At 49.5% G+C, this 14,551-nt stretch overlaps 3 protein-coding genes across 3 annotated transcripts, besides 5 other annotated features; all 3 read right to left on the bottom strand.

Annotated features, from left to right (window-relative positions):
- Positions 1 to 14,551: part of a sequence feature (sequence corresponds to BAC RPCI93-27M3) that runs on past both edges of the window.
- On the bottom strand, positions 235 to 2,628 carry Tb927.5.3240 (hypothetical protein, conserved; the record flags this gene model as incomplete). The annotated part of the gene is made up of 1 exon (XM_839903.1): positions 235 to 2,628. One exon carries the CDS (start codon positions 2,626 to 2,628, stop codon positions 235 to 237), a length of 2,394 nt encoding a protein of 797 aa, XP_844996.1.
- Positions 2,799 to 2,822: a microsatellite.
- Positions 2,834 to 2,888: a sequence feature (T-rich).
- Positions 3,662 to 3,682: a sequence feature (AT_rich).
- Positions 3,772 to 3,825: a microsatellite.
- Positions 4,199 to 8,872, bottom strand: Tb927.5.3250 (hypothetical protein, conserved; the record flags this gene model as incomplete). The annotated part of the gene is made up of 1 exon (XM_839904.1): positions 4,199 to 8,872. The coding sequence occupies one exon, from the start codon at positions 8,870 to 8,872 to the stop codon at positions 4,199 to 4,201; it is 4,674 nt and encodes a 1,557-aa protein (XP_844997.1).
- On the bottom strand, positions 10,184 to 14,383 carry Tb927.5.3260 (hypothetical protein, conserved; the record flags this gene model as incomplete). Its single annotated transcript, XM_839905.1, has 1 exon — positions 10,184 to 14,383. One exon carries the CDS (start codon positions 14,381 to 14,383, stop codon positions 10,184 to 10,186), a length of 4,200 nt encoding a protein of 1,399 aa, XP_844998.1.

The following is a 14,551-nucleotide window of genomic DNA, read 5'->3' on the forward strand; positions in this document are numbered from 1 at the left end:
ATTTATTCGAGTCTCAATGGTTCCTTCTTCGTTGTCACACCTTGAAATGGCATTTCTTCCGCTCTTCTCGACTGTTGAAAGAAAGAAATAGACAACAAAAGGTAATAATAATAGTCACATCACATCTTTATACACGCCGGCGTAAATCGCCACGCTGTTATTAAAAAACGAAAGCATTCAATCACCTCATCTCTTTTATGAAGCAATGAGCAGTTTAACCTCCACCACCATATTTTACTGGTCGTACACCGGTGAGTCAGTTTCACGGTCTTCATTAATAATAGTGGTGCGATTCTCCTCTCCATCATCTTCACGACGACGAGTCTCACTGCGGTGCTTGCTCGCATGGCTGCCAGAGTCGATGTCGACACTCTTGTGGCGGTTGGGCACCTGGTTATTTACAAAGTGGCGAAGGACATAATTATCCACAGATTTGCGCAGGCGAGTCTCAACATCTTTCTCCAATGTGGCTCGGAGATTGGTTGCCTGAAGTGACAGTGAGATTCCCTTGCGTTTTGACTCTGCTTTAAGAGCCCGCCCAAGTAGTTCCTTAGCAGTGTGAGAGAAGTCCTCCTTATTTAACACGGCAGGTTTACCGCGAAGTCCACGAAGGTACAATGTTAATTGTTCGAGAATAACACGTTTCGCCGAGCTTCTCCAATCACCGGCGTTTCGCGAGCCGCGGGCTACACTACTTGCATTACTTCTGCCGTGTTTCCTAGAAGTGCCGCTAGTTGCATCCCACATCACGGATGATGCTCTCGAAGATGCACGGGACATTGAGCCTGCACGGCTTAGCGATCGACCAGTGCGTGAAATGCTCCTCATATGTTGACTTGCCATAGTGGCATCGCATCCTGCAGCATCAGGCACTTCACTCCTTCCCCATAAGGACTCCTGTGACGGTAAGCGAAGAGTTTGGCTGCACTGCGCACTGTAGTATCCATGTTGCTGGGCGGCTAGGGAGTCGGGTGCTGTCGCACTTGCATCGATAATAAAAGTCGCACGTGGGTCAAAACTTGTTTTGAGTGGAGAAAGTACTGGGATATCGGCGTCCGCGTCGATTGCGACGGCGGTATCGGTAGTAACATTAAAGCCAAGCCCGAGGGCGTTGTAACCAACCAAATCAACGCCATCTTCCATACAACTTTCTGAGTGACGTTCATTCTCAAACCTGAGGTCGTTAAAGTTGTATATGGTGGTCGGCCTTCGCTGCCTCGGAATGATATCGTTTGTTTTGTGGGAAGCAGCGTTGTAGCACTCCCTTGCACGCTGGTCCACCTTCCTGAGTGTCTGGGAGAAACGCCTGGAGACCGGTCGCTTATCACTCATGGGGTCGAGAACAATCATCTCACGGGACCTCCGCCAGTTTTCCATCACAGAAGCCTTTGGAGCTCTCAAACCTAACTTTCCGAGACCCTGTTTGGATGCAACAAACCGTTCCCGTTCCCGCTTCTGGGAGCCGTAAACGTCCAGCAGAGCAGCCGCCGACTCGCGTGGGAGGGCCGTGGCGGACGCTGCATCCAACAAGTAGCCAAAAGAGGTATCGACAAACGAGAAAAGCTGGGTTGCTGCCCTTCTGCGCTTCCGTTCGTGCTGCGGAGGCGTTATCTTCTCCATATGAAGTTCCTGTTTAACAATTTCCTCCACGCTGAACGAATCCTCCAGAAATTTTATCCGATTCCGAATATTTTTTAGTTCCTCGGTTTCTAGCTGCTCCTCATTCTCACTTTCTGCGTCGCGTATCAATCGCCTAAGGTGCAGAACTTCTGCCCGTAAGGCCACCAGCCTCGCCTCTACAGCGCGAATAAGCGCAGACTGTTGTAAATTGAGAGCACAATCACTAGCTTTAGCCTCATCGACTGCTTTGCGGTGGTAATAGTTTATTTCAGCAACAAAGGGGGCTACAGGAGACCCGGCGCAGCTGTCAAAGAATCCAACATAATCCCCTGGACGTCTTTCAGAAGGAGAGGAGAAGCCGCGGCGAGAAGTGTTCTTGGTGGCGTTGGACCCTTTCTTCCCTTTGGATGTTGGTGTGAAACCCAAACTTTTCTCGATTTCTCGCCAGTGCCCCAACCCAACCCCCTCTTCTTCTTCTTCATCCTCTCTGCTAAAAGAGCTCTCCTCGGAACCTTCTGAGGTGCCACTGTTTCTTTCGTCGCTGCTGCTTGCTGTGTAATCATCCTCGTTATCCATAATACGCGCGTTCTTCCTCGTTTTCTTGAGGGGAACGGCAGCACCATCTCTCTTTTTTCCAGTAGCTTTCCTCTCTTTTCCTTTCTTTGTCCTTTTTTCTCTGCTGGGCCTCGCCGTCCACTCATTATCACCATCTGCAGATTCGTTTTCTCCACTACCTGTTCCCATGATGAGTTGCTTAGCAACCGCGACACCGGCAGCAGCGGCTGGGTGGTTCATGCGCTCTTGATTATTCATATCAAACGGCTCAACAGCGGTTAAGGGAACAACAGAGCCGGATTCACTACCGAGGAAGTACACAAACTGATTATCAGCAGGGACATCCACTGGTGCCTCTTCTGCAGGAACTACGATTGCGGCATAATACACATCTTCATACAGGACCCAGCGCAGGCTACTTCCGGGGTCTGATGCTTCTGAGTGTTGCGCCATGACGTTGTGGCTTGCGAGTAATTTTATGCCACTACACACACAAACACACACAAACGTCAAAATAACTCCCAACGATTTAAAGGGGCGTTTTGTACTACTTTCGGAAACCACCTTTTTCTTTGTCAACTCTTTCCCCCTCAGTTAATTTCCTTGCGAGGTTTCGTTATTAAATAAATATATATATATATATATATGCCTGTTACCTTTTTCTTTATTTTACTTTCCTGTTTTTTTGACTGTTCCTTCCTTTTCTCTCTTTTGCAGGACGTAATAGCACCTGTTTGTTTTTTTTTAGGGGAAACAGATGCTCAGCAAAGTATAAACTTGTATGATAGTATTATCGCTCTGCCTCACTGTTGATATGGATCGGATTTCCCCGCGAACAAATACTGTTGAGAACAGTACTGTCTCAACTTATTTACTATCTTTAAAGATATATATATATATATCTGTGTGTGTTTTGACCTTATTCTGCTCACTTTAAGATGTTTGTTTGTTTTTCCTTTCGTCGTTTCAACCCTCGACTAAGCTTCGGTGCAGAAATGACGAAGAAAGAGATGAAGAGGCGAATGCTCTCATATGTGTGTGCAGATTTATGTGTGTACCCAGTGTGTGAAACACAAAGCGAGACACATAATTACAGCACATTATTTCATTAGTAGTGTTTCTTTTTTTTTTCCTTTTTCCTCACTTTCGAGTAAACGAGGTTATTTGTTTCAAACACCACAGCGATAGTAATTTATCGACAACGTGCGAGCAAACAATGCAGCGAGGGTGTCACTTCTGTTACATGCGAAGCGAAACCTAATGTATCTGAAACAAAAAAGCAGCCGTGATGGTTACAACGTTAACCGTGATAACAATCATCCTGAAAAGTTCAACCACAATGGAAAAGAACAAAAGAGGAGAAAAGCATATAAATATCACTTGAGTGCAGCGAGAAAAATTATGACATTTTGCATGTTCCTCTTCCCTTCTTTTGGTTTGTTTTAACATCCATCACTTTCGGTTTATTCCTTTACCTCTTTTTTCCTATTTTTTTTAAAAATTAATTCTCTGACTGGTGGTTTTATTCCTCACAATAGGTCGCATTCACACGTAAGTTACCAACTGATTTCTTAAGTGTCCCTCTCACGTTTCAGTACAACACAACACAACACAACACGCCATATCACATCACATCACGGCACAATGCAAGTTTGTGTTATTGTTAAGCACATATCATCTTAAGAAACATAAACCAACCCCTGCAGCCGCTGTGTTGAGATCTCCTCCACCCTTTTCAGTAGTAAAATGAGAGCGCCATGAATGGCGATAAAAATTCGAAATAAGCAAATGCCAATATACACCGAATATACCAATCTTTCCCCCCTTTTCCATAATAGACACTTAAGTGCCGCCGCCTCCAACTGAAGAAACCTCCCAAGCGACATATTTGCGCGCGTTCGTTCCGATCCAGCTCGTGCTGGCATTGTATTCAGCACTACCAGAGTTAGTACGTTCATTTCTTTCGCCAAGAAGCCATCATTTAACTTATTTTTTTTTTGACGCTCACTATCTTTCCCTTCATTCACCTTCTTGAATCTTTTCTGTGCAATCGCGACGAACCTTCCTCCCTGTGGAACCTTTTCCCTTCATCATCTCCCTCCTCATCGTCACATGAACTCCACACATATGTAATCGGTATCATACGAACTACTGCCGTATCGATGTCTTCATCACGGTTCCGCTGGTCCGACAACCAGCGCTCAACTTCCTCAACGGGGCGTCTAGAAGTCGTAGCAATGGCGGCTACTTGAATGTTATGATGAAGAGCAAAAGCTTGTGGTGTGACACGATACTCACGCCTGGTATCTGGATGAGTAAACACTAAGGAACCAGTAGGTGCACGAAAGTAATACAGACCCTTCGAAGCACTCAAATTACAAGTCCAGCGATAGGGAAGGTGCGGGAAAGGGTGGCCACGAGGGGGGTACGAACTAAACTTCAGGGTCTTCGACAGAGACCTATCCGAATGCCGCCGTTCTCTACTGCCTCGTGTGCTTCTGCTCCTGCTCCTGCTTCTGCTCCGTTTCCTCCTGCTCCGGCCGTGTCTACGGTGGCTATGATGTCTGCGGCGACGATCGCGTCTGCCACCGTCCCCATCAGTGTGTTCATTTCGCTCGCCATACCTCCTCCCGCCGCTTCCAACTGTATGATACGACACCTTCATGAGATCCAGAGCCGCCAGGTCCAGGGCTTCCAGGCGAATGCGCTGGTCGTTAATCCACTCCTCTGCAACCTCCTTGGTTATGATGGGAGGTTGTTCTCGGGAGGCATCATCAGTTCTACACTCCTGTGACATCCGATTCGCGTACTCAAGAACTTCGTCTAACGTCACCGCTGTCCTGGCTTCCAGCAGAAAAGCTTGCGGAGCTACCATAAACTCTGTTGCATCTGTCGGGTGTTTATAAGTGGCAGGGCTTTTGCCGTCCCTAAAGTAGTAGTACCCATACGAACGGCTCATTGCAGACGTCCAACCTGTCGGAAGCGGAGTGAAGGGCTCACCAGTTCGCGGGTAGTGACGCATTGCAGCCGTCCACTCCGGCAGCCATCGCCTTGTTGTAACGTGCTGTTGTGCATCAGAACTCGGTTGCGGATTGTAACTGGATGATGTGCCCAATATGGCTGTTGTGATGTTGGCCGGCTGTTGAGGATACGGTGGAGGAAGCACCGTGGACGACAACTTCTTCTCGATTTGCTCATAGCGCTCCTCGGAGGCAGGTTTCGCAAAGTACGCACTTCGAAGAGATTGATATGCCTCCTCAGAAGGTTGAACGCGCAACGCTGCTTCAAGAAGATTCAAGGCGTCGTGATCAGTGAATACGCACCGCACACCAGAGTTTTTGTCAACCTCTTTGTTCTTACCAATATCCCGGGGCATCAACTCCATGAGGCGCAAGAAAGCGCCGCAAAGACGAGCGGTTTCGACGCTCAGTGTGGGACTCACATTACTCTTCGAAAGGGCGACACGAATGAAATAGAAGTGGTCACGTGTCAGGCTAGTTTTTGAAGCGTACAGTATGTTTGCGAATTCCTCGCCGTTGAAGAAGTCCGCATTTAGGTACAACCGCAGTAGTGACCGGTACACAGCACCTTCGATATCCCAAAGCATGAAACTGGACTGTCTCGATACCTCTCCTTTCAAATTTTCTTCCTTCTTACCACTTTGAGGACACTCCGGCATTGACTGAAAAAACGTTTCCAATGCCTTCGTTTCTGCCAAGAACTCTGCAACACTCTCTCGCTGCTCACTCGACATGGCTGTCAGGAGCGCGTCAATCGCACTCCCTACTTGGGACGTCAGTCGACCCATTGCTGCTGCTTGTGATGTTTGTGCTGACTCACCAGCCAGGCTCTGGATGTGTTCGTGCAACCACATGGCTAAAGAGGCCCAGTGGCGCAAGAGGCGAAGCACAAGGGGGTTTGCTGCCGTGGGGTCGCTTCGGAGGGCCACGACACCAACAGACTGCACCACTGTTGTGTCTAACAAAAACGGAAGAATACAGCGACACAGAAGGGGAAGTAACTTCGCTGCATGGCAGTTGGCGAGTGCTGTCAGGATTGATATCGCTCCTTTGCTAGCCAGCAGGTAGGGTAGAAGCGTTGGAAGTTGTTTAATCTTCTTCGGCTGAGTCCCTTCAGTTTCCGTTGCTGGCTTACCCGCCGTGGTCGTTGCCTCAACAGAAGCTATTGTTTCTCCATCTTTTGGTCGGGCATATTGTTGGTCCCAAGCCGCCTGTTCATCATTGCAGCTACCGCTATTTTCCACCAGTAGTGCTTCCACAATACGCGACCGACCATCATTGAATTCCTCGCTGGTACTAGTTAAAATAATTCGGATGTCGGCAGAGTGCTGCTGCAGAAATGAAACGATGTCTTCTACCTCAGGGCTCAAGGGTGGCACAGAGAAATCGCAAGGAATGCTAGGAAACATCAATTCTTTATCACGCAGGCGGTCTTCACCTTCGTTGTTTGACGGCATTGCCTGTGCTGTCTCAATTGGACCTTCATATTCACCATCGACGCGCGTTGTGGTTTCGCCGCTATTTAAAAGGTTTGTGTTTCCATTTTGCAAGGCCCCCAATGGGAACGCCAACTGCACCCTTTCCACAATTTTCGCAGCCAAACTATTCACATCATCCACCGTTATAGAAGACACACACGGTGCGCCATTTATCGTGATTGGTTGCACCTGCACGGCCACCCGCTCCTCTACTCGAACTGTTGGAACGAAACTGCCAAATGTTGATTGCCCCAAAATAGAAGGCATAGAGGATGGCACGGCGTGACTATGGTGATGTTGAGGAATCGGGTAGCCGTATGGTGGGGCTGCGTATTGCGCGTACGTCGATGGCGGATAATAGCCAGCCGCACCCCCGGGCGGACCTCCCCCTGACCCCCAATACATCATCTGAGGTGGTGGTTGTTGAGTTGTGTTATTGTCACCGGTATTTCCCTCCTCAGCATCCTCATTAGAGATTTCTTCTTCAACTAACTCAGGATAATCAGTTTTCGGTGCTTTCATTTCATTTATGTTACTCATGACAGCTGCTTGATAGGGAGGCGGCGTGTCCGTACGCGGTGGTGGGGGTGGTGGCGGTTGCTGCCAAGCGGCAGTTGGAGCAGCATAGCCATAATATGAACCGTAAGGAGGACATGATTGCGACCCACTATGTGGTATCGGTGCTGGCGTTGCACGGGGTGGAGCGGCAGCAACATGAGGCACGCTTACTTCAGCGGCAGGTGGTGCATGCGCCTCAGCACGCGGTGCTGACTGGCCACTGCGGTGCCGTGCGCTTGGCTTCTGCTGTTGCTCTGCTGTGCGCACGTCTTTTTGGCCATCCGCCTTCACCTCTTGAAGAAGTTCAGTGATGTCATTGTCGACGAAGTCCTCTTCACTTAGTTTTTGTGGTTTCACCCCGGTGCCCAAACCCCCAAATATATCAACTTCTTCCTTAGCGTTGCGAGACCACATTGGACTACCAGACCTTACCCACCTCCCTCCCCTCTTCTCCTCGATGTCGCTGCTCTTGCCAAGGTAATCGTCGTCGTCAGCAGCCTCATCATCCTCGTATTTAGCCCCATTATTGCTATAATCATTAGTCTCACCAGTGTCATCCTTCACATCGCGCCGCAGCCTCGAATTCTCCCCGACGTCCGACCCTTTTTGGCGCCCCACCGCTACCCGCGGGCCTCCCTTGGATTGCGAGAACTCATCCATACAGTCTGCCATTGTGATGAGCACCCCGCAACGCTGAAACAGCGTATATTGCACGAGAAACGAGCAGAAAGGGTTCCACAACCACTCATACACCGTCCCCGGTTTCTTTACCGCCACGTAAAAGACACCAGGCTCAAAACCGGAAATAACATTCATATCATTTTCCCCGTTTCCAGTTTCCGGTTGAAAGAGAGAACCAATGTCCTCGCTTGTTATGCCACGTCCTCCATTAAGCAGAAATTGATAGTCCGTAACTTGAAACGTAGCGCACGGTGGCACTACCCGTTTGTTGCCACCAAAACTGCCGCCACTATTCAGGTCCCCATCGTCTTCCAACACAAAACCCGCACAAAGGCCAACATTGGTAAACTCCTCCATGACGCGCATTGCCAACCTCACATCACGCCCAAAGGTGACAACAAGCTGCATCAACTCTGTTCCCATCTTTACAAAACGCAGCGACGTTATTGCAGTTGTCGCCCGCTGATAGGCAAGGAGCTCAACGATATACTTCACAAGACTTCTGCCGTATTCCTTTGGTGTCATTCCCTCCGGCACAACACCGTCAAGTTGCAGCACTACAGACGCCGATGGTGTTATATGCGGTGGCTGCTGCGCTTGTACAGGCGCAGAGGGTATGAGATGCAACTCTGGAACCGTAGCCGGCAACACCTGACGTGCACCGCTCCACGTTGGTGGGGGTGAGACAGGGTTACGCAACACCATCTGCTGGCAATATTGAAGAGCCTCTTCAGCAGTAGCCTCTTCCGATAGATATCCTGCGGGTTGCTGATGTTGCTGCTGTTGTGCCTCCTCTCCCACACCTTCTTGCGAAGCCTGAGCGGCCACCGCGGGGTACGCCGTGTTATCTCCATCCACAAAAGGGGCACCCGTTGCGGGAGGGTCCACCGCATCGGTGACGCCCATGTTGGCCCCCTGAAGCTGCGGTTGCTGTTGTTGTGGTCGTTTAAATGTGTACATTCTATTCTTCCCCCTTTTAAACAACAGCGCGTTGCAGTGTTCCAGGAGTATAAACGTGAAGTGTAGGTATAACAGCAAAGGAAAGTTGAGAAGGGGACTCAGTTGAAAGAGTGAGAGCCGGTGTAAACAAACATCACTGGGGATGGAAACCGCCCCCACGGCACAGGGGAAGTATGCGTCAGAACTTGAAGACGCGAGAAACAATGGTACCGCCAAAAGCCGAAAACAAAGAGGTGGTCGAAGTGACCCGTGGTGGGACATGATTCGCTGTTTAGTACGAAACGAAAAAAAGAGGTAAAAATGTGAGGGACAAAACAAGAAAGGCGCGTAAACAGGAACGGAGAAGTATTAGCAACCCCGGTAATACTGCAAAACACAATGGGCACCACAGCTACACATTAAGATAGTTTCCATTATTTTTGCTCACAAGTGGATAATGGAAACCAATAGATACGAACGTCAGGCCTTTAGGCATACAATCTGGTACAGAGAACATGGATTAGACCAACCACTTTGGTGGCGGCACCCGTAGCTCTCCTTCCAGGCCTCCATCATCACAACCCTCTTTTCCCTACCTCTTCTTCTTTGTGCTCTCCCCTCTTCCTCTTCCTTCCCATTCCCTCTATCGCAGTGCAGTACACAATGACAGTGGTGTCCATTTACCAACACAACCATCACTGTCCGTTGAAATATAACTGGTAGAAATACCGCTTCGCGAGGTACGGTGTGCATACACCAGCACTCACGATGTAATACATCAAATCAAACATACAAAATTATTATAACCCCACAATTAAGTGGGAAAATGGGGCCACCATTATATGAAAGATTACCAGAACAATGATACCCCCCAAAAAACCAATCCCTTGCATTCAATTCTCATCAGTCATTGACCCAGCGCAGTTTCCCCCCGTTTTTGTACGATGTGTATATATGTGCACATACATTTGCTCTTATCACCCGCCTTTGCCAATTGCACATCTTACCCCTTTCTTGCTCTCCAAGGCGCTGCTGGGTCACACGTTTTCTCACATCTCCCTGTATCAAAACAATCTGTCAACCAGATACCGCACCAGTGATATGGAACGAATACATCGATCATCCACCGCATCACCTTCGCTATCAGTCAAATCCTACATGCTTTTTTTTCTTCACATCACTCTTATTCGTACAAGGGGAGCACCCGTTGGTCACCATTTCCTTCCTTTTATTATTCGTAACGCTTTTTACGCTAGCGGGCTCACCCTGAGAAATACACAAGTGTATATATTTCTATGTTTTCACTGGTAGACGGAAACATCTTCTGCTGCATTACAATGGCAGCAAGTGAGCACCAGTGGCGAGTGGTGAGAAGGCGCAACACATTGACCACTGCAGGGCCTCACTCTGCGAAATGTAGGAGTCACCATCCTCGAGCCGAATCGCCGGTCCAACAATTGGTTCAAGAGTCAGGGCAGATTTATGTTGAGTGCACTCTGTCAGGCTAAGATAAGGAAGCACTGCACCAACTACTGAACACTCGACTTCCACAGAATGCGGTGAATAGGCAGAAAGATGTGGCTGCGCTTTGGTTAGCTGTCCCATGAGGGAGTGGTCACTCCCAGCGAGCTCTCGGGCTTTCGTAAAGGCAGGATTCAGTAGTTTGGGGAATCGATAAACCTTTACGCACATCAGGGCAGCAAGAAGGAAGGTTTGTGCAAGAAACTTGCGCGCCACCGCCGAATGTCTTTTTGTCCCTGCCTCCGGTGGTGTGGCAGTCACCGTCGCGGCCGGTAACGGTATCGCTAGCGGTACTGGCGCTGCGGGTGGTGGTGGTGGTGGGGGCGTTGCCGGTGGGGCGGAGTCAGTTGAAAGGCCCTGAATTACAAGGGTTACGTAAGACGAGACCGTATATGCTTGCTTTAGATAAAAGACAGTATGAGCTCCATCTATGTCTTGCAGCACCACCTGGAAAATGTTGTCGATAAAGCTGCTTATAGTCTGTATAAGGTCCTCGCCTGTTTCAGAACCAATCGGTTTACTTGGTGACAACACCATGGCGGCGACTTGATTAACAGATGCAAGACCATCATTGGCGTGCTTTTGCTGGATGCTTGCCATGTCGAGGGGGAGTTGGAGACGCTTACATTCATTAAGGACCTTTTCATGGAATGTCGTGAGTTTCTGGGCTGCTTGAGTGCCGTTGATATCACCTTCTTTGCTAGCCGCTGAGGTAGCCATACCACCTTTACCGCTGCCGATACCCATAATGGGGTTGATCAGTGCGTGCTGATAAAGCGTTAATACCGTGGCAAGACCATCGTATACATTTGACTGTCGTGTAGCACACACTAGTGCCGTATCCCATTGTTGTTGACTACAAGACTGCAACATAGAGAGTCGATATCCTGCATCTATTGTTGCCAAGTGCTGCAATGGAACAGTATGAATAAGAAGGTGCGCCAATGTGACGTCCCCGCTGCGGATAAGGTGCATAGCTGCGTCATCGTTAGCACCCTCAGCGAGCAGAGATGCGGCTACAATGCGGGGATTGGAGGCATTCTTAAACACCGTTGCTCTGGCATCCATTAATTCCAACGCAGCCCTCGAAGTACCGTTTGTATCAACTGCAGTGTTATGCAGCGGCTCCTCGCTCTTCTGTTCGTCCGCTCGCTGCGGACATGTCTTTAATAACACCACGGCCTCATCGAAATTCTTTTCTGACTGCGAGGCAACACACCGAGCGGCCACCGCACTTTCCTCCGCCATAATAAAATAACGTACGGCTCGCATGTCCCCTATCTTTTTCATTGCTTCCGCTGCCTTCAGACAAACTGATCGCCAAAAGTCTCGACTCACTAGCGGCGCTGCACTGATGGCACTGTCCCATTCCCCCGCTTCCATCATCAGGTCACAGTACTCATTCACCTTCCCCACAAGTAGCATCCCATTAGCTGCCTCCACCAGCCGTGCACTCTTGTACGCTTCTCCTGCGGCAACGACAGATTTGTTGTGCGCCTTATCCACTGCCAACTTGGCCCGGGCCGTGTAAATCTCCACCAATTGACTGTGTGGAAGCACCGTACACTCCGCGTGCGAAATATCAGTTGGATTGCTTGCAAGTTTGGCGATCCGCGAGATGTCTGCAGCGCCAAAAGGGAACTCGAAGAAATCTGTGATCAGTTCCATTCTCTTCTGGGGGGTGGTGTTACCATCCTTCAACTCTTTGCACAGATGTTGCAGGACTTCAGCTGCAACCAGTGCTGCATTCCCAGTTGCTGCCGAGGGAGCAGCCATCAGGACAGTATCGTCTGACGTGATGCAGCGGTCCACTGTACCTAATGATGCCTCCAAACTCAGGTGCCGTAAGAGCCCCATGTACCAAAATGTGACCGCCCCGTCTCTAGCCGCTGCAGCAAACACAAACGGCCGCTGGGGGTGACTACTGAGGGCCACTACCTCTGAACCGGAACAACGCGCAGAAAACAAATTGGTTTCAGTACGGATGTCCCACAGGCGCAGGGTACAGTCTGCACCGGCTGAGAGTACGAGATAGGGTGCGGCGTTACACCATGCAACGGCATGAACTCGACCGGTGTGGCCCCGTAACACGCGCGCGCTTACGGATGTTGCGTGGGATGTTGTGGTGGACAGGTCCCATAGACGCAATGTCGAGTCGCGGCTACAACTGAGCAGCAGGTGTCCAAAAATCCCATTATAAGCAACGCCAGTAACGGCATCCGTGTGACCCGAGAGCACAAGTGTGGGCGATTCCCGGTTAACACTAGTCTGAAACAGAAGAACCTGGCCGTCCTTACAAGCCGCTGAGAAGTTTTTGGCGTTTCGCGGGTCAAAATCCACTGAAAGAACGACGGTTGGTGTACGGTATCGCCGTAATTCCTTTCCGTCCCTCGCTGCCAGCAAAGAAACACTACCGGAATATCCAGCTACGATACAGCTACCCGACTCCACGCGGCTCCACGCAATGCAGGACACAGCACCACTACTCGTGAGTGTTATGCGCCAGTTCTCTCGATGCGTACTTACATTGTAACTTATAACTAACCCATTGCTAAGTGCAACGGCGATATTTTTACCTGTAGGGCTCCAATCAACGCCCTGGACCGCAACGGTGCCAGCATAGATCCTTGATTGTAGCTCCAATTGCCTCGTGTTCCACATGTTAACGTTGCCATCGGCACCAGTTGTGGCAAGCACATCTTTGTTGTGGTATGCGTAGCGACAACTGTGCAACGTATCTGTATGACTAGGTGGTGTCTGAAACTCTATGTCGTGCCGCTGTGTGCTGTAAACGACAACTCTCCCGTTTTTAAGAGAAAGAACAATGTGCTCTGATGCAAAAGACACCGCTGAAGCTATAGCGTCCCCTGCTGGAGCTTTTGGAAAATAGTCCTCTAGACCTTTGCATTTACTCTCGGGGTGGGTCGTAGTCCATACAGGGGCCCACACGTGAGAATGAGTACGGCTTGTGACGGTCCATACACGCAGCTTACTGGACTCACCATCAGTCGTTACGAATGTGCCTGCCTGAGCGGGTAAAAATGAAATGGACGTCACCGGTGTATCATGCACCTCAAACACCTGAACAACAGCGGCGGTCGTGACATCCACAACCGCGAGTGCCCCCTCGGAGGATCCAGCAACAGCATGGTTGATGTTATTTGGGTCGAAGACCAACGACGTAACAGCGTGTGAGCAGGTGTCTTTGTCTCCCTCACCGCCGTGTCCAGCGTTGCCAGTTGCGTCAGAAACGGTGACACCAGATTTCCCCTTTTCAGCTGCAGATGAAGAAGTTCTCAAAAACGGCTTTATAGCGTGACTCTGCTTTAGTCCGTTTACAGGATGCAAGGAAAACACACACAACAGGCCTCCAGACGTTCCCACAGCAATTACGTCGGGACGCGTGGGTGACGCGCTCATGCAACAAACAGCTCCCGCTGTATGGTCATGCTTATGACTTCCACCGTCCGCTGAAACCTTTGCACTGTGTGTTGTAACCCCATCGTGCATATTAGCAGAAACCACGTAACCTTTTGACGTGCCAAACAAAATATGGTGCTTACCGGAAACAAGCACCTGCCGAGGAGCACCTCCACTTTTGAAGAAATCCTTGACGCTTTCCAACACCGCCTTACTGTTGAGTAACTCGCAATTCGTTAACTTCCAGACAACTGCATGCGCATCGCTCGTAACGCATGCAACGTACTCGTCGTTAAGGTGGAACGACATTATTGTTCCTCTAACACCATTGGAAAAGACACGAGAGAGAGGATATGTTGTAACCACCTTCTCATTTCCAGTGGCATTGGGTCCACTGTAGTTGGAAGAGCCAGGTTGCATCGAGCTCGACCGTCGCGACGTTATCTCGCTGGATTTGTGATTTATTGGATTATATAGATAAATTGAATCCGACGAGCTGTACGCAATCATATTGTTGTAAGCCATAACGGGAGATGCGCACCGCTGCCCGCAGCCAGCCGTAATGAGCGCAACTGCATTTAGTGGATCCATCTGTATGAGTTACAGCGACTGGTGTGCTTTCAAGTTGGTTCTTACTTGAAGTTTCCCCTGTTTTTTTTTCAGATATGTATGTAGGTAGAGTGTAATCACCAAAATCCTTATCTCCGCACAGTGAGCGACCGATGAAAGTTCGTCCTCCTGTTCCCAACCTGTTGTTGT

Source organism: Trypanosoma brucei, chromosome 5 (genome assembly GCF_000002445.2).
Source record: "Trypanosoma brucei brucei TREU927 chromosome 5, complete sequence".
Classification (NCBI taxonomy): Eukaryota; Euglenozoa; class Kinetoplastea; order Trypanosomatida; family Trypanosomatidae; genus Trypanosoma; species Trypanosoma brucei.